At 41.9% G+C, this 26,584-nt stretch overlaps 1 protein-coding gene and 2 long non-coding RNA genes across 7 annotated transcripts in view; 1 reads left to right on the forward strand and 2 right to left on the reverse strand.

The window, feature by feature from the left end:
- Positions 1-1,115: 1,115 nt before the first annotated feature.
- Positions 1,116-10,258, reverse strand: LOC132356647 (uncharacterized). Its single transcript, XR_009499946.1, has 3 exons — positions 10,102-10,258; positions 9,191-9,328; positions 1,116-1,349 (listed from the first exon to the last, which is right to left on the reverse strand). It is a non-coding gene; the product is annotated as an uncharacterized LOC132356647 (long non-coding RNA).
- A 2,300-nt stretch (positions 10,259-12,558) lies between these two features.
- On the forward strand, positions 12,559-16,280 carry CDKN2AIP (CDKN2A interacting protein). Of its 2 annotated transcripts, none has more exons than XM_059909565.1 (3): positions 12,559-13,044; positions 13,478-13,577; positions 14,210-14,303. In XM_059909565.1, the coding sequence occupies exons 1-3, from the start codon at positions 12,773-12,775 to the stop codon at positions 14,216-14,218; spliced, it is 381 nt and encodes a 126-aa protein (XP_059765548.1). In that variant the 5' UTR covers positions 12,559-12,772; the 3' UTR covers positions 14,219-14,303. The 2 variants fall into 2 exon arrangements, with proteins under 2 accessions (XP_059765548.1, XP_059765547.1); XM_059909564.1 differs by having other exon boundaries at positions 12,573-13,044; positions 13,478-13,608; positions 14,210-16,280.
- A 2,709-nt stretch (positions 16,281-18,989) lies between these two features.
- LOC132356632 (uncharacterized) overlaps positions 18,990-26,584 on the reverse strand; it is a 29,391-nt gene continuing 21,796 nt past the window's right edge. For all 4 annotated transcript variants that reach the window (XR_009499941.1, XR_009499939.1, XR_009499942.1 and 1 more), the window contains 2 exons: positions 24,112-24,439; positions 18,990-22,203 (listed from right to left, as the gene is read on the reverse strand). This is a non-coding gene — a long non-coding RNA (uncharacterized LOC132356632). The remainder of the gene's footprint in view (positions 22,204-24,111; positions 24,440-26,584) is intronic.

The raw sequence follows: 26,584 nt of genomic DNA on the forward strand, positions 1-26,584 counted from the left end.
TCAAAGGAAGCAGCAAGTGGAGTGCCAAGTGGACTGACTGAAGTGCATAAAGAACTGAAGCCTGGAGCAATCAGCAACTTCCCTGGATCCCTGAGAGCCCGGCAAGCACAAAGAAGGGATGAAAGTCTGGCTACCCCAGAGGAAACTGAAACATTCGGGAGTGGGTTCTAGAAACCGTAACGTGAGAGTTCACAGAAAAATTATATTCACATTTGAAGTTACTGAAGCTCGTTCTCGGCTGTATTGGGAGAGAGATCACTGCACCCAGAGAAAAATGGCCTGACATGGTCAAAGCGGATGCACTATTATATGTTTTATTCTGCAACAAAATAAATAGAATGACATGCTTTATATTCCTAGAGTGCTTTTGTTTTTGGAAGATTTCAGTACAGAACCCTTAGGCAACATTATCTTATTGCTTGACCATGTTTCCTTTATAAAAAATTTCCCTTAGTACATTCGGAACCTATGTCTTGCTTACAGGAAAGGCTCAAGAATACCTTGGCAAGGATGAAATTAAGTTCGTAAATGGAAAAGTCCCCCAAAGGAAGGGCTACAGCAGAGCTCCCAGGCGCCACTCCACTCTCCCCACTGGGCCATGTGGGCACCGTTCTGGAATCTCGGGGGTGAGGGTGTTTTCCATGCCAGGCCGCTGGGAGCCGGGAAGGGAATCACATGTTAGGTGGCCACTGCCACTCCAAACAGACATGCTGCTCTGCGGTTACCAAGGCTCTTTTTAAAAATTTTTATTTATTTATTTTTGGCTGCGTTGGGTCCTCGTTGCTGCGCGCGGGCTTTCTCTAGTTGCAGCGAGTGGGGGCTACTCTTCGTTGTGGTGCGTGGGCTTCTCATTGCGGTGGCTTCTCTTGTTGTGGAGCACGGGCTCTAGGCACGCGGGCTTCAGTAGCTGTGGCACGTGGGCTCAGTAGTTGTGGCTCGCGGGCTCTAGAGTGCAGGCTCACTAGTTGTGGCACACGGGCTTAGTTGCTCCGCGGCATGTGGGATCTTCCAGGACCAGGGCTCGAACCCGTGTGCCCTGCATTGGCAGGCGGATGCTTAACCACGGCGCCACCAGGGAAGCCCTCCCAAGGCTCTTTGCATTGTGTTGTGTGTAGGTCTCCAGTTTCTCCTCACCTTTTCAGGCACTGCATAGCCCCCACGTGAGGTTCACTATAAATCAACGGGTTCCTTGGAAGTGATGGTTTCTTTGTGTCTGACTCAGGGACTTCATGTGGCGAGAGGCTAACTTCTTCTCTTCTTGAAACCAGGGCTGGTAGAAAGAAGCCTGGCCTGGAAATCAAGTGCTCAAGGGCCTCTTTGAGCCTGTTTCCTAATCGTTCCCAAAGTTCCTAAAAATGAGGAAACAGCATCAACCATAGAGTCTGCCAGTAATAGAATTCCATGATGTCATAAGAGAATTGAAGTAATTCCCCAATTTTTTTTAAATGGGTCTGTTACATCTCCTCTCTCGGAACCAATAACTAGAGTATTATGATCCCTGTCTTCCAAAACAACCAAAAGCAACAGTAGGTCCAGAGCCACGGAGGCAATGATATATCTACTTCGAGCTGCCAGACAGTCCAACGCTTCAAGCTCCTCTTGTAACTCTAAGCTGAAGCCTTCAACTAATGTCCGATTCCAGTCACGTGTTTACCGAAAAATGGAATCAGATTTCCCGCACAAAATAGAGCAAATTCATGGCTATGGAGGTAATAGAACTACGTTCTCTTCCCTTCCTGTTTACTAGTTCTAGTTCCATAAGGCAGTGAAAAAAGGAGCATTCTGATCCTCTCAAGCTCTAGCTTGGAAAAATAAATAAATGTGAAAAAAAATTCCCCCACTCTCTTCACTCCGTATCAAAGTCCCGCAGAATCAGTTTCACCACACCAAGCCCCACTGAAATCAATGGAGTAAGCTCCTGAATTCATCTCCATAGGACTTGACATTGTAAAAATAATTGGATTGCACTGCACTCCAACACTCCTTTCAGGAAATAGAGAAAAATGTGCCTTTGCTGGTAGGTGGAGGTGAAAACTTGTCTAAATGTTGGTAGGTTTCACCCTGCCATCAGTGTTGTCTTGTCAAGAGGAGCTATTATCAAGTCCCAAAGGAGCCTGGCAGTACTCCCCTCAATGAGGTGTTTAAGACTGCCTTCCCTAGTGAAAATGAAAACACTTCTTTTGTTCCCATCTTCAAAATTAACTACATGGTATTACTGCTATCAATGAGGTGTTTGACATCAAAATTGCCTTCCCTGGTGAGAAGAAAAACACTTACTTTGTTTCCTTCCTTAAAATTAACGGAGGTTTTTAAAAACTCATCCTTATTCAACCAACACTTGCATAGAAGGGAAGAGGAGAAGATGGGATTTTTCAGTGTTGCCTTTGGTAGCCCATCAAAGGCTTTCAGCACGTTTTTTCTGTTCAGACCACTTGCTGAACACTTTTCTGCCCCTCGGCTTTATTTTTCCCCCATTATATTTTATAACATTGGTCTCATTGGTGTGACCCTTGGTAGGGAGTTAATAGGTACTTGCCAGAATGAAGGAATGACTCCATCGACCCAGATGTTACTTATGAGAATAATTTCCTTATGCAAAATTTTCACAAGCCTACTCTACTTACTCAATGAGGTTAAAGAAATTGCTTATTACATAATAGAAATTAGTCTCTAACATTAATATCTGCAGAGGGTCTTGGTAGATACAGCTAAAGATGCTTCCTTTCCCCATTTTCCTCAGGAGTTCCAGAGGTGGCTCTGACTTTTATAACCATTTGGCCAGTTTGAGATGAGGGGCAGCTGTGGTCCCTGCCTTTTGCAAGATGCAGCACAATGTAGAAGGCAAAAGAGGCTAAGTCTTAACTTTCACAGGTAAAAAATCCAGGTATTTGTTTTTCTCTTTCTGACTTACTTCACTCTGTATGACAGACTCTAGGTCCATCCACCTCACTACAAATAACTCAATTTCGTTTCTTTTTATGGGTGAGTAATATTCCATTGTATATATGTGCCACATCTTCTTTATCCATTCATCTGTTGATGGACACTTAGGTTGCTTCCATGTCCTGGCTATTGTAAATAGAGCTGCAATGAACATTTTGGTACATGACTCTTTTTGAATTATGGTTTTCTCAGGGTATATGCCCAGTAGTGGGATTGCTGGGTCATATGGTAGTTCTATTTTTAGTTTCTTAAGGAACCTCCATACTGTTCTCCATAGTGGCTGTATCAATTTACATTCCCACCAACAGTGCAAGAGGGTTCCCTTTTCTCCACACCCTCTCCAGCATTTATTGTTTCTAGAAGAGATATGGGAACATATGTATATGTATAACTGATTCACTTTGTTATAAAGCAGAAACTAACACACTATTGTAAAGCAATTATACTCCAATAAAGATGTTAAAAAAAAAAATCCAGGTAGTGCAGAATAACAACAAGGTTTCAAGGATAGATAAAGAACCAGGCTACCCGATATCCAGATAAGAAATTCTTCACAGGAAAGGAGCACTTGAAGGGGAGGGAACCAAGAAAATTAGGCTGTTGGTATGTTCCCCCAAGAAGGGGCCCCATGTCCTGCCTACTCTTACCCTCAAGGCAGAACAGGGAGAGAAGGGAAGGATGATGAAAACCCCAGTAGGCCTTGAGGGTCCTTGAGCAAGGTGAACCATACTGTTAGGGGAAACACTGACTGAAACCGCCCACCCTGGCCAGGCACCACAGTAACCATTTGCATGAGTAACGTTACGACAGGAGTTCCTGGTAAGGAACACGGAACTAACAAGCCACCACCAACTGGAAGAATTCGGGAAAGGTCGAAAGGAGAAGCCAGTCCCTATGTCCTACCAACCTCCCAGAATCCTTCTTGCTGGAATCCATCTCGGCTGAGCGATGCATGCGCCACCAGAAAGGACCCTGAGTCAGAATGATTGGCCAGAGACAACCTGGAAACTAACCCATCACCATAAAACCGGCGACTGCGAGCCATGTGGCAGAGCAGTTCTCCTGGGTTCCCTTACCCTCCTGCTCTCCACCCCCGCGGCCCTTCCCAATAAAGTCTCCAGCTTTGTCAGCACGTGTGTCTCCTTGGACAATTCATTTCCGAGTGTTAGACAAGAGCCCGCTCTCAAGCCCTGGAAGGGGTCCCCCTTCCTGCAACAATACTCCATTCCCAGCAGAACCCAGGGAAGCTGCAAGATATCCAGAGCAGCCCTCCCTCGCAGCAAGGCGTGCAGGAGTAGACTAGAAGTGACCGCACGACGCGTCCGGGCAGGTGGACCTGAGGTAGCCTCGTAGAGAACCAGCAGCCCCCAGCGTGGTCCGACAAGCAATGGAATGTCTCCCATGCCTGAGAGAGGCATGAATCTAGAAAGGAGAGTCCTCTGACCTAAAGAGGCCTTGCCATACGGAAGGGGAGGATGACTTACATGGGCATACGTGGACCAGAAACCGATAGGAAAGATGGATACTTCGAAGGATGCCTGGGAACTTCTCACCTTGACTTCCCACCTCCAGCCCCTGTGCCGCAACACCACGTAATCTCCCTTGAAAGTGTACCCCAAATCCTAAATGGACTGGAATTAAGCTCCTACTACTTGGAGGAATAGGTCCTTAAAATAGAAAACGGATTCATTCAATCATAGAAAAATACTTACATTTTTTTGCACACCTTGAGTTTGTGGACTGAGGTTTGTCTCCAGTGAACTCGGTTCATTTGCAAAGATATTATTGGCGTAAGCCAAAAAACCAGTTATTACAACCATCATTACCAAGTAAAACCTAAAATCTGTCTCTAAAGTTCATTTATTGAATGTAAGCTATGGACCAGGTACTGACTTACTCTCTTTATAAATGTTATCTCATTTATTCCTTACAATTCATAGGTACCATTATTCCTGTTTTAAAATTAAGAAAACAGGGCTTCCCTGGTGGCGCAGTGGTTGAGAATCTGCCTGCCAATGCAGGGGACACGGGTTCGCGCCCTGGTCTGGGAGGATCCCACATGCCACGGAGCAACTGGGCCGGTGAGCCACAACTACTGAGCCTGCGCGTCTGGAGTCTGTGCTCCGCAACAAGAGAGGCCGCGATAGTGAGAGGCCTGCGCACCGCGATGAAGAGTTGCCCCCGCTTGCCGCAACTGGAGAAAGCCCTCGCACAGAAACGAAGACCCGACACAGCCAAACATAAATAAATAAATAAATAAACTTGAAAAAATAAAACTTTAAAAAAAAAAATAAATAAATAAAAATAAAAAATAAAATTAAGAAAACAGGGACTTCCCTGGCATCCAGTGGTTAAAACTTCGCCTTCCACTGCAGGGGGGTGTGGGTTCAATCCCTGGTCGGGGAGCTAAATTCCCACATGCCTCAGGGCCAAAAAACCAAAACATAAAACAGAAGCAGTATTGTAACAAATTCAATAAAGACTTAAAAAAAAAAAAAAAGGTCCACATCAAAAAAATCTTAAAAAACTTGCAGAGGTTAAACAATTTGCCCAAGGCCGCAGTGGTGATATATAATGGAGCCAGAATTCAACCCCAGGAATCTCTGACTCCCAAACGGTTGTTCTTAACCACTAAGTTAGGCGATGTTCTGTCCTCTCCTTTGGCTCCCTCAATCCCTCCAGGAATGTAACTTTCTACTTCCTCTCCTGCCCCCAGTTTCAAGGCAATCACACATTCATGCATTGGAGCCCTGGGCACAATGAAACACACGTTTCAATGCTTCCTGTTCTAGTTTTCAAATTGCCCAATAATTAAGTGGATTACTGCTGTCAGATCTTAGTGCCTGGACTGAACAAGGGTTGGTTCAGTTCCTTTTTCTTTTGCAGCCACTACACCTTGTGAGTTAGTCAAAATTTATTCCACTTCACCAAGGAGCAATATGTGACACAGGACAGCGTCCTAGACCACAAGTCAATAGACTGACTATTTTCCTTGGTTTCTCATTCTTGCTTTTCCATTAACCAGTTGTTTGACCTTGGGCAATCACTTAACCACTCTGACCCTCAGTTGCCTCATCTATAAAATAAACACAATCTTAAGGTCCCCTTCCAGGGCTAACTGTCCGTGATTCTGAAGAGCGAGGATCAAGTTTATTATTTTATGGGAACTTGAACTGTGCTTCTTCAAGTACCAACTCTTGTCTGATCTCTACCTGTATCTCACTCCTAGATTTAAATCTAGGGATAAGCATAAGCGAAACTTTCACAAAAGGATGGGAAAGTACAGATAGTAATAACTTCATCTTATTGGTATTTGGAGGAACATGAAGACTAAAAAGATGGAATTGTTTTCAGGAAGGATCTATATAATATTATGTAAGGAAATATAATAATTGTTATAACAAGATTTTATCACTTTGGCTAAGATGTGGAGGAAAGGAAGTCATCTGATAAGAGGGCTTCCCACAGGAGAATTATCTTGTGCCATTTGAAACTCATTACTATCATCCTTTCTTTAAAATCTTTTCTGGCATTTGGTGATCCTACTGTGCATATGGCTGTTACTCCCACTTTTTTGAGTGTAAATTCTTTATTTACTGATTCTGTTATTTCTCTTACGTGATATTGACCCTACTCAGATGTTTTATTATTCTTAGGGGGGATGCATGACTCAGACCTGTACAATCAGAATATTTCATATCCCTGGCTACACTGTTTATTTGAGAGATAAATACGTGACTCAACAGAACCAATGGATTCCCAACAGAACCTCAGGACAATGACAGAAACTATCAGGAAAGATAAGCTCTCTTTTCAAAGCAGTTGCTGAGATATGCAGTATGTATATGCTATGGGCTGCTGGAAACCATCTTGCCATTATGTAAGAAGAGCTTATCTGAGATTGAGGCTAACGCAGAGAAAGCAAAGTCTAGAGATGAAGAGAAACAGGATTCCTGAATATATTGTTTGAGTACCTGGATCCCCAAAGTCTGCTTCCTGGATTATCAGTAATATAGCCAATAAATTCCCTTTCTCTTTTATTTTTAAGCAGAAGCCATTTTAAATGATAATTTATTTGTCACTTGCAACTGAAATTAATCAAACTAGAATTTGTGAACCTGTAGAGAAAGCCCATGGTTCCCTACTTCTTCACCTCAGTAGATGCCCAAGGGGCCTTTCTAAAATTGATCCTATTGCTTGCTACAGGAAAAGAAGGTAGAGTGTTATCATATCTTATCTGACTTTCATTTTATATGCTGATTTTTAGAAACTAACCCCCATGAAAGATATAACTTCACCATCCTATTTAATTCTCACAGCAGCAAACACATTTATTAACATTTATTAACGTTAAGGCTTAATGTAAAAACAAAATGGCACAAACCCTGCAGGTAAGTAGGAACGCTTTAGAATTCTCCACCCGCTCCCCGTTCACCACTAGGGGTTAGATTTTCTCTTAAAGCCAGATTTTTTTGAATGTCCAAATACCTGCCATATCGTCTCTGCCCCAGAATTTTCTTACACGACGTGGGAATCAAGAGCTAACTGTCTAAAGTTGATAGATTAAGAAATTAAAGATTAAATATTTAAACTTACGGCAGGTGACCAACAGAAGAACACTAAACATATAACAAAAATTGGGAGAGGGAAGGGGTAGTGTAAGTGATACGGATTTACCATCTTTCACATTCAGAAGTGAAATAAAATGCTTAACACTGAAAAATCAAGAAATAAAAACATAAGCATAGGGACATCCTTGGTGGTTAAGACTTGACACTTCCAATGTAGGGGGTGTGGTTTCGATCCCTGGTCGGGGAACTAAGATCCCATATACCACGCAGCGCGGCCAAAAATACCCAAAAAAACAAAGTAATATAATTTGGAGTTATGAAAATAGCCACCCAAAGAAACAGAAACAGAAACTGACATTAATGATGATATCTGTAGAGAGGGACCAGGCTGAGAAGAGAGGGAGACTTTCACTTTCATTTCATGCCTTTCAATTCTCTTTAAACATTTCATTGTTGTGTGCATGTATAATTTATAATTTTTTAAAAACTGTCCAGAACTTAAACTCTGTTTATCCAAGCAGCTTGCTCCCCTGTTCTCTAAAATGTCCATTTCAAGCATTCTCTACTCCATCACACAGACTCCATCTCAACTTCCCACCTCCAAACTTACAAACCTTTTTTTTTTCCTTTTAAAATGGAGGAAGTGTCTCTCCGTCTACCTGAGGTTAACCTCTCCTTCTGCGTGTTGGATCCCAGCCCCTCTGACTTCTTCACAAATTTTCCTTTACCCCCCTTTTCTTCAGTATCCTCAAACCTGCCCCCTTTTAACTCCTCCCAATCAGCAGGTACACATGCTTAAGCTACTCCCATCTTAAATTTAAAAGCTGCCTGGACCCCATGACTCTCTCCAGCTTCCTCTCTCTTCTCTCCTTCACAGCCAAATATCTTCTGAAGTTACTCCACTATTTGAGTCTACCTCTATCCCACCACCAAAACTACTTTTGCTAAGCTAGCCAATGGTTCCAGTCTCAAAATCCATTAATACCAGTATTCCTCTTACTTGATCTCTCCACACTCTTTACCTAAAACAATAAAACAGCCAGTTACTTTCCCAGCAAAATGGGTTTACTCGGGAACAGCAAAGAATTGCAATTCAGAACATGCAAACCCAGGGAAACAACAGGCAAGTCCAGAGACTAAAGGAGAAGAGGGCTATTTCATAGAAGAGGAGACGGAGTTGGGAGGGGCTATTATAAACAAAGAGTCCATTGGAGGAAACTGGGAGTTTGAAGTGTACTGGTTTTTCATTGGCTGACTGTGACAGCCTCTCATTGGCTAGGCTGTTGCTGGGCGAGGAGAAATTCATCCTCTTGCTGGGTAGTAAAGTAGTGGCCTTCTTCCTGTTGGAGATGCAAAGGTACCTCTCTTCCTGTTGGGTCTACCATTGACCCTGAGTGGTAGGGCATGAGAGCTCTCCCTTCTGGCCTCCCCACTCCAGTTTAAATGAAGTTTCTCTTTATTAATTTTCACAACAGCTTCTGACACAGGGGACTATCCCCTTCTTAAAACATCCTCATCTTCGACTTTCAGGACACACATCTTATCACCACTGTGATTTGACTGATTTGTGACCTCATTCATTGCTTTATGTAAAAATTTTCCCTTCACTATAATGCTCACAAGTCAAGCCATAACCTTGGCCATGACATTGACTAGAGCATTCGCTCTACACAAACCTCTGTACTCCACATGCAGACCTTCCTCCCAAGTGTTTCCTTGATCCTCTGGGGCTTCTAGAATCCGTTTCTAGAAGGGGAGCAGGGCCATCCCCTTCAGGTTGCTCCTTGGGGAAGCCATTTTCCAGAAAGGCCAGCCTGCCAATGGAATTTGTATTGGATTTCTTCAGACACATGTAGCAGCAGTTTTAATAAATTTGTTTCCACTTGGAGGGGAAAACCTAATCTCGTGATATTAAGAGAATTCAGTCACTTGTGGCCTAAACCTCAGTTTTGGGAGTGGCAGTGGATTGTTCTCAGCTGATTAGATCTCTGTTCTCCTCTGATGGGGGCAGTGGTGGGAGGAGAGGCTTAGGTATCATTCTAACATGGTCTCTGTGCTTCTTTCCTTCTGGGCCTTCTTCCCTGTGGGATCCCCCGGGAGCAAACTGTCTCTTCTCCCAGCACATACTGGTCTTTGCATGAGAGCTTGAGGGCTCTCCCCTGTTGATTTGGCTCCACCTGGATCTCACGGGCCTGTTAAGAACTAGCTGATGCCTTCCTCCTTTTGGACCTGAACGGTCCACCCCTTCAGCCTCATGTGGACCATGGTGGCCGGGGGCACTTCAGCATTCCTCTCTTTCTCTCTCCTTATGGAACTTTTTGGATTCCTCTAAGGTCTGTGAGAGACAAGGGGTGTGTGTGTGTGTGTGTGTGTGTGTTGGGGGAGGAGGAGGGAGTCGTATAGTTAATTACCAGTCGTATAGTTAATTACTATAAAAGGCCTTCTCTAGGCTCATTTCTTCTCTTATAAAGGCCAATCCACGCTGGGCACTAGTGGGCTGTCTTCTCCCAAAGGTCCAGGCAGAGCCAACACTTCCTCCTCCCCGCTCAGCCCCACCCTCATTGGTTTTCACAAGTTCCCTTCTCACCTTTTCTCTCTGAATTCTCCCTCCCTCCAGTCCGGGAATTTGTCTGCATATGGTGAGAAGGCTTTTTTTTTTTTTTTTTTTTCCTAGTAGAATATATGCTATCATTCTTAACTTTGTGGTCCGTGGTCTATTCCCCGTATCTTCATATGCAAAGTCAACCTTTTAAGAAAGAAAAGAAAAAAAAAAGACATGCATCTTTTCAGTAAAGCAGCTGGCTTTTGCAAATAACAAATACTCCAGCTTTCAGACCGTAATGCTTTTATTATAACTTTAACAATTAATTTTGAAATCCAGGCTCTATTTGCACTCCCTTCAAGGCAGTGAAGCCTGTGGGTGGAAGGCTACAGGGCAAAAAGAAAAAAAGTGAGAAAATTCTTGGATTAAAATGTACAAATATTATCTAGGTACGTAATCTTAGACTCTTTTACTTGCTATCTCCCCCTTGCCAAAGAATTCATGAAAGGAAAAACCATGAAATTTCTCCAGTCTTTTAAAGTGCCAGGTTTAGGACATGGAAGCAACCTAAGGGTCCATTGACAGATTAATGAATAAAGATGTGGTACATATATGCAATGGAATATTACCCAGCCATAAAAAGGAATGAAACTGAGTTATTTGTAGTGAGGTGGATGGACCTAGAGTCTGTCATACAGAGTGAAGTAAGTCAGAAAGAGAAAAACGAATACCGTATGCTAACACATATATATGGAATCTAAAAAAAATGGTTCTGAAAAACCTAGGGGCAGGACAGGAATAAAGACGCAGACATAGAGAATGGACTTGAGGACATGGGGAGGGGGAAGGGTAAGCTGGGACGAAGTGAGAGAGTGGCATGGACATATATACACTACCAAATGTAAAACAGCTAGCTAGTGGGAAGCAGCCGCATAGCACAGGGAGATCAGCTCGGTGCTTTGTGACCACCTAGAGGGGTGGGATAGGGAGGGTGGGAGGGAGATGCAAGAGGGAGTGGATATGGGGATATTTGTATACATATAGCTGATTCACTTTGTTATACAGCAGAAACTAACACAACACTGTAAAGCAATTATACTCCAATAAAGATGTTAAAAAATAACTAAATAAAGTGCCAGGTTTCCACATCTTTTCACCCCTCTAAAGTTTCGGGGGAAAAGAGGAAAGAAGAGCAAAACTAGAAGCAAAATCCTAAGCTTAAAAAATTTCTCTGTGTGTCTGTTTTTATGCACTTTCATTGGGCACGACAGGAAAATGGGCTCTACTATTTTCACATAATAGTTGAATTTTGCTTGTTCCAGCATGTATATAAATTACCTGGCTTTTTGTTAATCCCATCTCAGTGACCATTCCTTTTTTTCCTTGCTTGATTATTCTGATTTATTTTAAAATCAGAATCCACAAACATTTAGTGAGAGGAAAATTTCTTTTTATTTCGTAATTTATCATTCTTGTCACTTATATAAGTGACAAGAATGATAAATTTTAAGTATCACTTATTTTAACTTATTATTAAATTTTATTAATCATAAAATACCCAAATACCTAATATTGGAAACATAACAATAAGCAAGCCGGCAGCTCTGTTTTAAGTGTGGACATTCTAAAATGGAAAAAATGCAAAGAAAAATATAGCTCTAAGAGCGGAAGTTTGGGGCCGTGGAGACAAACGCACTTTTCCAAGCCGCCTCCTAGATATCCGTCCAGCTAGGGGTTAGTTTGTTAATTTAAGGAAATACGACGGAGACCGAAGGTACTGGCGCAGCATTTATGTTACTGACCAAAAATCCACCCTAGAGGAAGCAGTACTGCCCGGGTTGAACTGCGGAAACCAAACCCAAGTCTGCGGGGTCAGGAATAGTTTCAAAGACTGGGCTCCTCCACAAGGCAACATCGAACTGGATTAAACGTTATCATTTACCTTTATTATTAGTATAATACTTTTAAGCTAATATACATCTGCACATTCCTAAATGCCCCGAGACCCGGACGGCCTCAGAATGCCTCGCTTGTCTACATTCGATTTTCTGCATAACAAGAAAAAATGGAGGCGAGCTTTGTTTACTTTGGCCCCGCTCGAAACCAGCGTCCTCGGGCGGAGGCGCCCAGACCTCGCGGCCGGATGGCGGCTCGAGTCCGCGGGGACGCGCGCGGCACGCGAGGACTCGGCCTGCCCCGCCCGGCCGCCCCGTAGCCCGCTGTCCTCCGCCGTCCCCCGGAGCAGCGGGCCCGGCGCGGGAGGGAGGCGACCGGAGCGTGTTGCGTCACAAAGCCCACTTGGAACGCTGGGGCCGGCGCCGAAGCCGAGGGCGCCCGGGGCGAACCCACTAGCGACCCGCCCTGGCGGAGCGGCAGGCACACGCCCGCCTCCTCTCGCCCCGCCTGCCATACCCCCGCCGCAGGGGCCGCAGCGTCGCGGCGGCTCGGGCGCCGCAAAGCGTCCTGGGAGAGCCGGCTCGCGCCGGAAGGACGCGCGGGCGCTCGGCGGCAGCGAGGTTATAAAAGGGAAGGAGCCGGCGGCGGGCGGAAGTGGGCGGTTCAGCTGCTCCCGGCGCTGTTGTTTGGTCTTTGCGCTGCTCGAGGGGCGTTCTCTGGTGGGCCGCCGGTGCAGGCCGCAGTGACAGGGCCGCTCGCCCCGCAACCCCCAGCTTCGGCGCAGCGTCCGATCGCGACTTCCGCGACCCGCAGGCCCAACATGGCGCAGGAGGTGTCGGAGTACCTGAGCCAGAACCCGCGGGTGGCCGCCTGGGTGGAGACGCTGCGCTCCGACGGCGAGACCGACAAACACTGGCGCCACCGCCGCGAGTTCCTGCTCCGCAACGCCGGGGACCTGGCCCCCGCCGGCGGCGCGGCCTCCGCTCACCCGGAGGAGGCCGCCGACGCTGAGAGCGGGACCCGCAGTCGGCAGCTGCAGCAGCTCATCTCCTTTTCCATGGCGTGGGCCAACCACGTCTTCCTCGGGTGCCGGTGAGTGAGCCGGCGTCCCTGAGCTGCTCTCGCGGTTTTGTCCGGAGCTTTCGGCGGGAGGGGAAGTGGTGGAAGCGCGGGAATCGGCGGGACAGGCTGCCCTCTAAGGGCGAGAAGGACGTCTCTGCCATGGTTAACAGTCTGGAGGTGCCCCCGTTGGGTGGGGAGCTGGCGGTGGAGTTGTCGGCGAGGAGCTCACAACGCTCCTGGGGGAGAGGGGCACTGAATCTAAATTAGGTTTGTAAGAAGGGACCCCGCCTCCCAGACCCCGGGCGTTTGTTTACGGCGTTCCAGGAAACAGAAAGTTCCTGGCGGTTGATTACATTTCTTGATTACAACCAGGAAATGCAGTTCCTGTGGCCTGTTTTCGTACCCCAGAGGTGGCAGCTTAGCAAAAACACTTCCTAAAGTGTCTTTCCCTTCTTTTTTTCAGGTACCCTCAAAAAGTTATGGATAAAATACTTAGTATGGCTGAAGGCATCAAAGTGACAGATGCTCCAATCCATACAACAAGAGACGAACTGGTTGCCAAGGTGAAGAAAAGAGGGATATCGAGTAGCAATGGTTAGCAGATCATAGATGTGAACATACATAGGAGTTTAGAACTTAAATTTGATGTAATTAGGAATTATCGTTATTGCTAAGTTTTTAACAAGTTAGAATTTATATAATGTTATTAATCAAATTGGAATGTTAAACCTAAATTATGTGTCTCTGTGTTTTAGGCTTTGAATTTGATAGTTTCCTTTGACTACTGTGAGATTTTGAAGTGTGAAATATTGTCTATGCTGTTGATTTTTTAATATTAGAAATTATTGAGGGGACTTCCCTGGCGGTCCAGTGGTTAAGACACGGCGCTTCCACTGCAGGGGGCACGGATTCGAGCCCTAGTCCGGGAACTAAGACCCACATGCCCTGCGGGGCGGCCAAAAAACAGAAAAAAAAAAAAAAAAAATCAAAAAATTTAAAAAATAAAAGGATTGTTGATGTTATTCAATGCTGTTTTAAGAAATTAATGAAGTTATTCCACACTTTTTAAAGAATCTACAAATCCTGAAATGTTTTCACCTTGTGCCTTTATTTTAATATGAGTATCTATCTTGTAAATCTTCAGCTGATATGTATGAGGTAGGCTTAGTCACATACTTGTTTCCATTTTTTTCAGAAGGGGTAGAAGAGCCAACAAAAAAACGAGCCATAGAAGGAAAAAACAGCTCTGCAGTTGAGCAAGATCATGTGAAAATTCCTGCCAAGACAGAACGCGCATCAGCTCAGCAGGAAAGCGGTTCAGCGTGTTCGGGCTCAACTACCAAATCGGAGAGTGGTGGGAACTCCGCTCGGAGCTCTGGCACCCTGAGTCAGAATAGCTCCACGAGTGATGGAGAGCGCTCTGTTTCCAGCCAAAGCAGCAGCAGCGTTTCCTCTCGGGTAACGGCGGTAGGGTGTGGAAAAGCTTCTGAAGCAGAAGCTCCAGATAAACATGGTTCAGCGTCGTTTGTTTCTTCGTTGTTGAAATCCAGTGTGAATAGTCATGTGACCCAGTCCACTGATTCCAGGCAACAAAGTGGATCCCCGAAAAAGAGTGCTTTGGAAGGCTCTTCAGTCTCAGCCTCCCAAAGCATCTCAGAGATTGAGGTGCCCTTGTTGGGCTCCTCAGGAAGCTCAGAAGTAGAGTTGCCACTGTTGTCTTCTAAACCTAGTTCAGAGACAGCTTCAAGCGGGTTAACTTCCAAAGCTAGTTCAGAGGCAAGTGTTTCATCATCAGTGTCTAAAACCAGTTCCTCATCAGGCACATCTTCACTAACCCCCAAGAGCACCACCTCAGCAAACACGATGCTGACTTCCAAAAGCACTTCGCAGGTAGCTGCTTCACTGTTAGCTTCCAAGAACAGCTCCCAGACCAGCGGCTCTCTGGTTTCCAAAAGCACTTCCGTAGCAAGTGTGTCCCAGCTGGCTTCTAAGAGTAGCTCTCAGACAGGCACGTCACAGCTGCCTTCTAAAAGTACTGCGCAGGCGAGCGAGAGTTCTGTCAAATTCTCTTGTTGCAAGTTAACCAATGAAGATGTGAAACAGAAGCAGCCTTTTTTCAATAGACTGTACAAAACGGTGGCGTGGAAGTTGGTGGCCGTTGGTGGCTTTAGTCCCAGCGTGAATCACGGAGAGCTCCTAAACGCAGCTGTCGAGGCTCTGAAAGCAACGCTGGATGTGGTTTTCGTCCCGCTAAAGGAACTGGCAGATCTGCCTCAAAACAAGAGCTCTCAAGAAAGCATTGTTTGTGAACTGAGATGTAAGTCTGTGTATTTGGGCACTGGCTGTGGAAAAAGCAAAGAAAACGCAAAAGCAGTTGCATCAAGAGAAGCCTTGAAGTTATTTCTCAAGAAAAAGGTGGTGGTAAAAATATGTAAAAGGAAATACAGAGGCAGTGAAATCGAAGACTTAGTACTCCTCGATGAAGAGTCAAGGCCTGTAAACTTACCTCCAGCATTAAAACATCCTCAAGAATTACTGTAATATGTCCAAAATGTCACTGTGTACAATATCTGGTATTTGAAGAGAAAAACTGGCTTACTTTTGTATAATATGAAACACAGGCTTTCACAAATTTTGTATTGCTTTTTTCCAGTTTTGCAGAAAATTTACATTCTAGTTCTCTTCACACAGTGGAAGTTGTAAATAATTTGTGAATGACAGTATACATTAAAAGGTTTATGCATTAACAGCATACCAGTATGCTGTTTTATTTGCTGAAGAAAATACTGTCTTCTATTTTTAATGACACATTAGGTACGATGTGTAGTTCTGTAGTCTTAAAATTTTTGTACTACTTTGAATTTGGTGAAAATGTATTAAGTTGTCTACCATGCTTTTTTTTTTCTAGCTGAATAAACCTTCACATCAAAGAAAAGGGGACCATAGTATTTGTCTGAGAGTCTGTGAAGCTTAAGGTTTTAAGAATGATGCCGATAATGTTGAACATGTCTGTTAAAGAATAAAAGAGAAAATAGTTGCCTCAGACTATTTTTATGAGAAGCTGTAAGCATTTTTTAGATATAAAGCAGTGTTAAATACTTAAGGTTATTTTATTTTGAAGTTGTTTGAAATTCACCATGATTTTGACCTCTGCAGATTCTTTAAGTGGGTTAATTTATGTTTTGAGGTAAAGTACAATTTACACTTTTTCTTAAAGACGTAAATGTGGGTTTCTATATTAAGCATATTTTGTGACTACTACTATTAACAGATTGATTTGTTTAGATATTAAATGCTTTAAGCTATTTTACCTTTTCAAGAAGTTGTGGTTCTTTTTTTTCCCGCCCCCGAAGTCAGAACCAATTCCTGCAAATAGGCTTCCTGTCACTAGTCGTTGTAAATTGCAACTAGGTAATTTTTCATAGCTGATACACAGCTTTTTATGGGTAGACAAGTTAACAGTTTGCAAATCTAGAACTGGGTGGGTTTTTTGTTTACCAAACCTCGTAGAAGAACACTGGGCAGAAAAAGAGAAGCCAAGCTCAGCTCTTTAATGAGCCTGTTCAGTTGAACTACATTCGTTGGTAATGAAATGAAATCCTGCTTATGTGTCTTAGGTGATTCGGACTGTATTATTCTTTGTGGCCTTTTTCTGGCTTTCTAGTTGCTGCACTTTGAGCAGTGATGGTGATAATGTACTGAGAAAAAACAGGAAATGGCCTTGCCTGTGGCAGTTGTATTGGAGTAGGAAAATTGGACATAAGTAGTAAAATTTAAGTCATGAAGTTATTTCTATTTTATATTCTAGAAATAATAGAGGATACTTTATATACTTGAAGTAATTGTTTTTATTTCACTAGGTAACTTTTTAAAAAGTTTCATTTTTGAGCATGTTAAATTGGACACCAAAGTTTAGAGTCCATATTATGTAAATGGGTTGCCTTTATATAATATATTGTGAGGAGAAACAACATGAGTGTTGTGAAAGCAGTTTTAATTACCTCAGTTTCCTCAGCCTTGGAATGTGTATTTTGTGGGACAATGATTGCAAGAAAAGTAAGAATAAATTTCTGTAATGTATCTAATTAGGTGGTTTAGTAATTTCCTGAATTGGCTAAATTTCCTAAATTTCAAGTTAATATAAAAGTTACTGAAAATATCTTAAATTACAGTAAACTTCTTATATGGTGGCATTGCAGGAAGCTGCTTAGTGTAAAAACAAACATCTAATTAATAAACATTTGCTATAACTTTATTAAAAGCTTATAATCAAAATTTAAAGAACCCCTGATTTAAGAGAAATGCATATTTTACAATTCTTCAAAATAGTGTAGTGCAGAAGAAAACAAGCTTTGGAATCTTATTCTTGAGATAGAATCTTGGCTCTTCCTCTTTAAGTAGGCATGTAACTGGGAATTTAACCCTTTATCTGTAAAATAGAAGAGCTGCCTCAGAGCTGTGAGGATCAAACAAGATAATACATGCAAAGTACATACCATAGTTGAGGAATTGCTTGTATATGTATTCTCATTTTCTCAGAACCTGATGAGTAACTCTTGTCATTTGGTCCATTTTTCAGATGAAGAAACTGAATAATTTTGTCAAAGATCAATTTCAAGCCCATATCTGATTCCAGAGTCCAAGCTCTTACTATGTTTTATTGCTTATTACCTTTCTCACTTCTCTAAATGATAACATTTCTGAAAATCCCCCTCAGACTGGTTTCCTACTAGTTTTAAGTGACCACATCATTCCAAAGGCTCGTTTCCTTGAACTGGGTCACATAAGGAGATCTAATGTTGTACTGCTTCTCCTTAGTATTTGCATGTCTTGAATATTCTTGACTAGGGAATTATCCCATATGGGTGCAGTTGAAGTTTGTTAAAATAATTTGAAATCAAGTTTACTGAATAGGATATTGTGAGAGGAAATACTGATTTTTCTTCTAAATCAATGAGGTGAGATGATGACCTGAAACTAATTTTCCTTGATGGTGCTAAAGTCCAGAATTTTTTTTTTAACGGTAAAGTTAGAGAGTTGACTTTAAAGAATGGTATTGTTATGAGTTTTTTTTTTTTGTTTTTTTTTTTTGTTATGAGTTTTTAACCCAAATTTTTGGGGCCTGCCCCTGCTGCCATTGGCTGGGATAATTGTCATGAGGATATGTATAATTCCAAGGCTTTTGGTATGTGTTATCAAAAGCATGCTCCATTTTAAATTAGGTATAAAGGGGCCATCGTTTTCCCTGCCAAGTACAGCTTTTCTTGGTACGGATTTCTCCTTCCTCTTTGGATTCCTGAGCGATGGCAGTGAGGAGGTAACCAAAGCAAGCAGCAACTGGGAACCAGGTCAGTCTTAAATTTGTGTTATTGCTAGTTGAAGGGGAATTTGTAGGCTTTGTCTTAAAAAATGGTGCTGAAGCCCTGTATCGACTCACTGCCTAGACACTGGCAAATCTATGGGTATCTGTTTAAGCACGACTTTAAAAAAAAAAATGTTTGTGTGGTTTATGATTAAAGAAATTCTTTGTAGCTTTCTACCGTTTAAACAAAAACAGATAAATGCAGGGTTGTCAAGCCATTAATGTTCCTACTCCCTCTCTGCAAAAAAAATTAATAGAAATTTCAGTGAATGTGGCTTAGTTGCTATTCAGCTAGAACCATTCCTTTTTCCTTTTCTTCCCTTATTACCAGCTTTATTCTATCCGCTTTTCTATTCTGTTCTTTAAAAAGACTACTGAAGGAAGATCATTATCTAAAAATCCTAATTTTTAAAGTTCTCTTTATCTATTCCTTTGTGGTTTATACAGCAAGAAAAGTAGTGTAGTTAGTGGACAAGGTCCCAAACAAAATTGACTAACTTGGAAGGGGGGAAAAAAGGTAATACTAAACAGGAAGGGTTAGATACAGGATATTCTTTTTAGTAAAAGCTAGAGATTTCATGTGCCAGTCCTTAACACAAAGCAATCAAATACGTTTTGTGATCTTGAAACTTTAATGAGTAGAATCAGAATCCTCCTTGGAAGTCATTAGTAACAACCAAACTAACAGCATAAACAGTAAGTATATGGAGTTATAAAACTGTACTATGATATGAAGTGGAACTATTATACATAATGTACATAAAACTTGAAAAGGAGTGTAAAGACAAATGCACAAAAAGATAATCACCTAGTGTTTTCCTTATGACTCTTTTCATGTTTGTCAGTTTACCAGGGCTCGGACATTGAAATGATAAAACCCGAACTCTGAATATGCGTTTGGTGGTTTTCAAACTTTATTTTAGTCATATTTCTTCAAAGAAAAATGGAGCCCTGTGTGTGTAAAACAGAGAGGAGCAGACCTACTTTGAAAGAGGGCAGTCACACCCCATCAATGAATTCCTCTACCTTCCTTTCTCAATTCCTTGGCACCTCCTTGGACTGAACAGAAGGGGGTTTAGCAACTATGAGGCCTGGTGTAGATGCCAGCTTCCTTCTGCAACTGGTATTAGAGTGATGTAAGGCAGAAAGTTACCAATTTACTAAATGGAATTAATCTGTTTTAAAGTAATATGCCATATTAGAATTTGCAGTTAGTAGGGACTCAGGTCAGGCTTAAGGGACCATCACGTAAATTAACATTTAGATAACACTAAAAATAGCTACTATTTCTTACTTTTTTGTGAACTATAATTGCAGAAGTCCATATATAAAGTCCAATAATTATTAAATGCCCACATAATGATTACCTAGGTCAAAAAACGAAACTATATCAGCAATGCAAGTACTCACCATGTGGGTAGCTATCATTTATTGGGTGCCTACAGTATACTGATGCTTTATGTACATCTTACTTAAGCCTCCTTACCCTTAGGTGGGTTGGTATTGTTGATCCTATTTCACAAATGAGAAAACATGACGATTTTGACTTGTTTCCCTCAAATCACAGAACAAGTAAATGTTGAAGTAGGGACTCAAATCCGGTGTTCTAGAAGACTAAACAATGACTTGGTTCTAATTTGGGGCACTGAATGTGGATGCCAGTGAGACATGCTGGCCCATGGTATTTGTTTATGTACTAGAAAATAGTGTAATCACACTTGGAAGAAAATTTGAGAAATTTTATTTAACAATTTAAATTAGGAAGTTTGTAAAGAAGTAAACTTTAAGGGAAGTTGCTCAAATATGTATCTGAAAAAATCATTGGAAAATATTTTCTAGACATTATTTGTAGAATTTTAAAGGGACAATCTGCAGAGGCAGTGGTATAATCAATGATGTAACCAATGGTGAAACAAATTATATACCTAATGAATCCTGTCTCATTACTCTTCACCATTTGTATATTATTAAATACTTTTCTACACTAGCTGAGGAAAAAAAAAATGGTTCTCATGAAATAAAAACTCATAGAGGTCCACAGAGGCCTCTCTAGTTTGTCATACCTGTGTGGACTGTCATGGATTACTTAATGAGGGAGTTACACACATGCCCAATAACCTGCAATTTGGAAACCAATATGGGATAAAGTATGTGCACCTCTGTCCTCGTTTTTCATTTCAAAATATTGAATGCAATTAACAAGAGAAATATGATAAAGGTAAAATAAGAATACTATTCTGAAAATACTCATTCCTTTCCCTTGAAATTCACATTCTCTGGCAGTCATTCTGCCATTATGGCTCATATAGGGAAGGAGAGAAGGATAATGTGACTTTAGGGAAGTCCACGCAGGGATAGCAAGGAAGGAAAAATGCACCATTCCAGCCCTAGCAGATTTTGCGGAGGGTAAAGCAGGGAAGCGGGCATTCCAGGCAAGTGGGTCCTGACCTCTCTTCGACAGCATGAACTTCGCGTGTGTCAGTATTGCAGCGGTGGGAGTAATGACAGTTCCCATGTAATGAGCCTGCCTCATCTATCCCCTGACTGTAATCAAAGAATGCATCCTTCCTTAGGAGGGTCCGAGAGATTGAAACAAAGAGGGCTTGAGCGAGAAATCCTGAAGGCATCGAGACCTTGAAGGCAAAGCTGCTGAGCTGCACAGCACGGGGCCGCGTTCACATGGAAGACCGTGGATGTCACTCTGCACTGATGTCCTTGGGGTTGCGGAACAAGGTGGCCCTTCTTGGGATCCCTGAGATTGCTGTACGAGTAAACTTAGAAAAATCTTACTTTAAAAAAGTAATTTGAAATAAATACTGGTGGTTTTTATAAAGCATGGATAGCATAAAAGTTCTAACAAACATATGCTAAAGGTGCTCGATAAAGCTTGGGGCACTATTTATACTTGGTCAGGCATTACTTTGCCCAACACATTCTTCTAGGGGAGGAATTATTTCGAGACAGTAGCCTAAAATCAAATCATACCAGGTGAAGCACGGCTGCTTGGGTTCTGGTAAAGATTTCTTTTTCTCTGTTCACAACCTTGGGGCAAATTCAGGAACTAAGCAGATGAAGACTTACGTCAGCTCAAGTATGGAATAAAACAGGGTCGTCTTTGCGTTCTTTCCTTAATTACCCCAAGTTTTCTTCGGAACATTCTGTGTAAACCCAACAGCTCTTGATCAGTTTCCCTTTGATATTTCTCTTTCTTTGCTTCATTTATTTTTTTCTCAGTTGTTACCTTTTGCTCTTGTGAGCTAACAAATGAGTGAAGATTTAAGCTTTTTACTTTCTGAAACCATGGACGATAGTACTTCATACGTCAGACATCCTGTAAATTTCAGTGTAATAATGGTTCTGGGAGAATCGTGAAAGACAGTTGCTGAACCCTTTTTGATCTTTGTCAATATAAAGCAAGAGGGGAAAGGATTGGAAGATAGAAATAATATAAGGTCAGCTCAAGAATTTTTTGTAGACTTTGGTGGCTTTTTAGAATTCAAAATTCTATCCTTTCTTATTGTAAGGGAATTTATGCTGCCATATGTCAAAGCAAAGCTTCCCTACTGAGTCTTGGCCTAGAGCAGACAAACAAATGACAATAACAACATACTGATTTTCTATTGTCACTGTAACAAATTACCACAGATCTGGTGGCTTAAACAATACAAATCTGTAGGTTAGAAGTCCAGTGAGGTCCCCCGGGCTCACATCAAGGTGTTGGCTGCTCTGCTTTCCCTCCGGAGGCTCTGAAGGAGAGTCTGCCTCCCGGGTCTTTTCCAGCTTCTAGAAGCGCTTGCATTCCTTGGCTCACGATCCCCTTCCTCCATCTGCAAAGCCGGAGAGGGTAGGTTGAGTCCTCAAGCTTCATTGCACCGACCCTGCTTCTGCTGTCACATCTTTTTCTGACCCTGACTTCTCTGCCTCCCTTTCCCACTTACAGGGACCCTCGCGATTATACTGGGTTCACACAGATAGTCTCCCTATTTTAAGATCATCTGGTTAGATGGTCATCTGATCAACTTTTTAAACTCCGTCTGCAACGTTAATTCTCCCTTGCCATGTAATGTAATGTATTCACAGGTTCTAGGGATCAGGACACAGATAGCTTCGGGAGTCCACAAAGAGGTGTGAATTCACCACCAACATTTATCTTAAGAATGTTGGCTTTCTAACTTCATAAATCACAAAGTGTTAACTGCCTTACTGCTGAGCAAGACAGCGTGTGGAAGGTGGGTGGTACAGCTTAAAAATGAGTTCTGCCGAGCAGCGCGATACATTGCTAGAAGACGACTTACTGATTTTAAATGATGTCTGATCACAAGTACTTCCTCAACCATTTAATCCCTAAAGTCTAATAAGGGAACCTCTTTTTACTCCACGGATCCTTCAATAAGAGACTTTCTCTTAAAGGTCAAGTAATAGAAGTAACATAGAAGCTGAGATGGCCAACAAGTTGACAGTTTTTCAAGGCTTCGTTTGGATCATAGCAGACAGAACGAATACAACTTTGCCCTAAAGAGGCTGGAGGGTGTGGAAATAGATGGAAAGTAAGTGCTCTGTGGCTGACTTCACTTACCTAGTGCCTGACTGACCTCACAAATGTTAAATGTCAGCTTCTCACTGCTGAGCAAAATACATCTTAAATTTATAGCTCTCAAGTATAGCTGGACAAATAATCAAAAGGCATGTATAACTATTAAAGCACTCAATTCTACATTCTTCGTAGTCATATAAGTATATAATAAATAATCCTAGGCATTTGAAAAATCACACTGATTGACTTTAAATATCTAAAATGTCACTGCAAGTATCTAAAGGGGTAAAAGGGAAGTGTTCATGAGGAACATGACAGATGTTTTGCTCCAGATAATATGTATACTTCTAAAATCAGAGTTATGTTTAAAGAAAAAAAAAAAAACAAATTTACAAATCCCAATTTTGTGTACCTCAAAGAAAAATATCTTTATTTGGAAAGAATATCTTTATTCCATTATTCTACCACTTTCAAAACATTTTTAGGGCACCCCTTTTGGAATTGCCTTTTGTTCCAGAAGCATATTCTTTGGAATTGCCTTAGCGATTTAGTGGTAGAAAATATTTGTATTTTATCGATTGATTTGATTTTTACTTTTACTTGAGTTTATGGTACAAAGTGCACTTATCATATGGGGCCTCAAATATCCTCATCAGTTTAGATGATTCACAAGCCCTCACTTAAGCTTTTAAAGCTGTAGGACCAGAACAAAGGTGAGTTACTTCTGTGTTTTCAGGAGTTGGCAATAGCTCTCGGACCAGCTAAAGAGGTTGTCCTGTGCTGGGCAACTGGACTGACATCTGAATTGAGACCAAGAGGCTGGGGGGAGGCGGGTGTGTGGGGAAAGTACAATAAAGTTCTCAGTGCCTCAGGGATAATTCTCCAGAGGGATGTTTAACCACAAAATGGGAAAGATGTGCTGGTACAGACGTCCTGTAGAGTGACAGTGTGAAAAATTAGCTATTGGGACTCCCCAGTAAGTTCTTCCCAGGGCCCACACTGTAAGACGATGGTCATTAAAGCCACCCAGTTACCCAGGTCCTGGAGCACACCCTCTCCCCGTTCTCAAAGTCTTTTTCTCCAACAAGACCCCAGACAATTATGCCCCAGAAAGAAAACTGGGCAAGGGCTTTGCCTTAGAAATTCCCCCAGACAACTGATCAGAACAGGCTGGTGATGGTGCCTTTCCCAGAGGACTTACCTCACCCTGGTTACTGTGTTTTCCTTCCTCCTGGATTTCAAGCTGCCATCACACCCAGCTGAAGCAGCTCTTTGCTGTCAGTGCTGTGGTACCTTTCCCACCAGATGTCTACTGATTAAATCCACTGGGAAGCAGCTGCTGAACGATGTCAAGAATCTCACTTTACAGTTGACTTGGTCTCCCTGAGTTCCCTACCCTAATTTTTTGGTCATCACTGACTTCCTGGAGAAGCTTTTCTCATTAAAATAATCTCCAATGTTTTGTTCCATTCCAACAGTTAAGAGATGGCAATCACAAACACAGTACATGCTCTAAAATCTGATGTAACCTGTAAAAAGAATAAATCATTCAATCAGTAAAATTGGTGAAATATCAGCCAAAGAAATGACTTGTGATATAACTCACAACCAGTGGATGTCACACTCATGAAAAGGGCTGCTTCCTCAGGAGAGGAGAGAGCCAGCCTCATAAGATTATGCTTTTTTAGGCAAAGTCCATCTCAGGAGAGTCTGACAGCAGCCTACCTCTCTAGTCTTTTCCCACCTTCCTTGAGAAAGTCTCTGTATTGCACACAACACTCTGCCACCAGGAGGCAGCATTAGGGCATTGATTTTTCAGGGAATAAACAAAAACACAGGAAACACAGATAAACATCTTATTCAACAAACATGTATTGGGCATTTTATGTGCCAAACACCTAAGGAGTTTACATTTACTAGAAAATGGAATGGTGCTAACAGGTATCAAAAGCAAAACTGCCTACTTCCAATTTTGCTGATAGCTTAGCTGAACAACACGATCTCTTCCAAATATCCAAGTCAGCCTTTTAACAAACATTGTATTTTTCTCTTATTTCTCACTTCCAGCCCCTCTTCCTGTGATTAGTCCCACCTGTGGATGGATGAGAGTTCAGAGAATGCTCTGATCAATTCTAAGTGAGGCAAAGAAACGGTCACTATTGGCCACTCCTTTCTTAAAATTACAGACAGCATGTCAGACTTTTCTCTTCCCAATGTCATTGTAGGAATTATTTGTTTGGTTTCCTCTGGGCCACAAAGCCTGAATTATTTATTATCTGGTCCTTTACAGAAAAAGTTTGCTGATCCTTGATGTAACCCATCATCATCCTTTCTTGAACAAACTCAGAAGATTCCAGATGGTACATGAAGAGTTTCTGTCTGCTTCTTCCAGCACCCTGGCCTCGTTTGCTTCCTTAAACACATCAAGTCCTTCCCCTCTTCGGGACTTTAATACTTGCTGCACCCTTTACCTGGAATGCCTTTAAAGGGTCATTCTCATCCTTAGGTCTGATCTCAAATATCACTAACTAGAGTGAGTATCCCTTGCTCCCAGGAATCACAAATCCTTCTCTATTTCCTTCATAATTATCTTGTCTATGTTTTGCTTAGTCATTGTTTCCTCCACTAGGATGGAAGCTTCCAGAGGCCAGGCACCTTACTGTCTTGTTCATCAGTGACTGGCACTTAGTAGGTGCTTGGTAATTTTTAAAATTGTAGTAAAATACACATAACACAAAATGTATCATTTTAAGTGTACAGTTCATGGGCATTAAGTACATACACACTGTTGTGCAACCATCACTACCATCCATCTCCAGAACTTTGTCATCCCCATGCCTCCTACCCCCAGCCCCTGGCAACCACCATATTCTACTTTCTGTCTAGGTACCTCCTATAAGTGGAAACATACGTGTCCTTTTGTAACTTGCTTATTTCACTGAGCATAATATCTTCAAAGTTTATCCATATTGTAGCATGTGTCAGACTTCTGTACCTTTTTAAGACTTCCTTTTCCTTTCCTTTATATGTACATATCACATTTTGTTTATCCATTCATCCATCTATGAACACTGTAGGAATTTCTTAATTAAAAAAAATAATCTTATCAATAGTAAACATTTCCTGGGTCTTTTAAATTAGGCTTAACTGAGCTTTAAAATTACAACTAACGGATGTACAGTTAATATATGCTTAATTTTACATCTGAAACATTCCCACTAGCAAAACCAAGAGAGTAATCAGCATGTGCATTCAATACTACTGAGGACAAGAAAAAAGGTAAGACTATATTTTCGATTTTGGAAATATTCATAAGTTCTTTTGTATCAGACTATATTTATTGTTAAAGCAGAATACAAATGCAATTTCATTCAATTTTCTTAATTTAAAAACAGCACCTAGATCGGCAATGCTTTTTTTAATTAACAGGAATCTTCTTAGAAAATCATTTTGTGCTACCTAATTAAAATTTCAATTTCACAGTTATGGAGCCAAGGCTAAAGGAAAAACTGAAAGAATAAGTGGTCTGAACATAAGGAAAATGTAACAGAGGAACACAAAGAACAAAGGAAAGCTGGATTTTAGTTATTTATCTAATCACATCAAGTGGCAGTGGTAAATTGAAGAGGATCAGAATATGCTACCCGTAAATATGCCACTTTGGCATAAGGACT

Source organism: Balaenoptera ricei, chromosome 21 (genome assembly GCF_028023285.1).
Source record: "Balaenoptera ricei isolate mBalRic1 chromosome 21, mBalRic1.hap2, whole genome shotgun sequence".
Taxonomy (NCBI): domain Eukaryota; kingdom Metazoa; phylum Chordata; class Mammalia; order Artiodactyla; family Balaenopteridae; genus Balaenoptera; species Balaenoptera ricei.

What these genes read in the sequence shown, in the direction of transcription:
- CDKN2AIP (XM_059909564.1), top strand. Translation starts at nt 12,773, where the DNA reads ATGGCGCAGGAGGTGTCGGAGTACCTGAGCCAGAACCCGCGGGTGGCC. An exon ending in CACGTCTTCCTCGGGTGCCG is followed by an intron (nt 13,045 to 13,477) that starts GTGAGTGAGCCG and finishes TCTTTTTTTCAG; the next exon opens with GTACCCTCAAAAAGTTATGG. An exon ending in AGGGATATCGAGTAGCAATG is followed by an intron (nt 13,609 to 14,209) that starts GTTAGCAGATCA and finishes CATTTTTTTCAG; the next exon opens with AAGGGGTAGAAGAGCCAACA.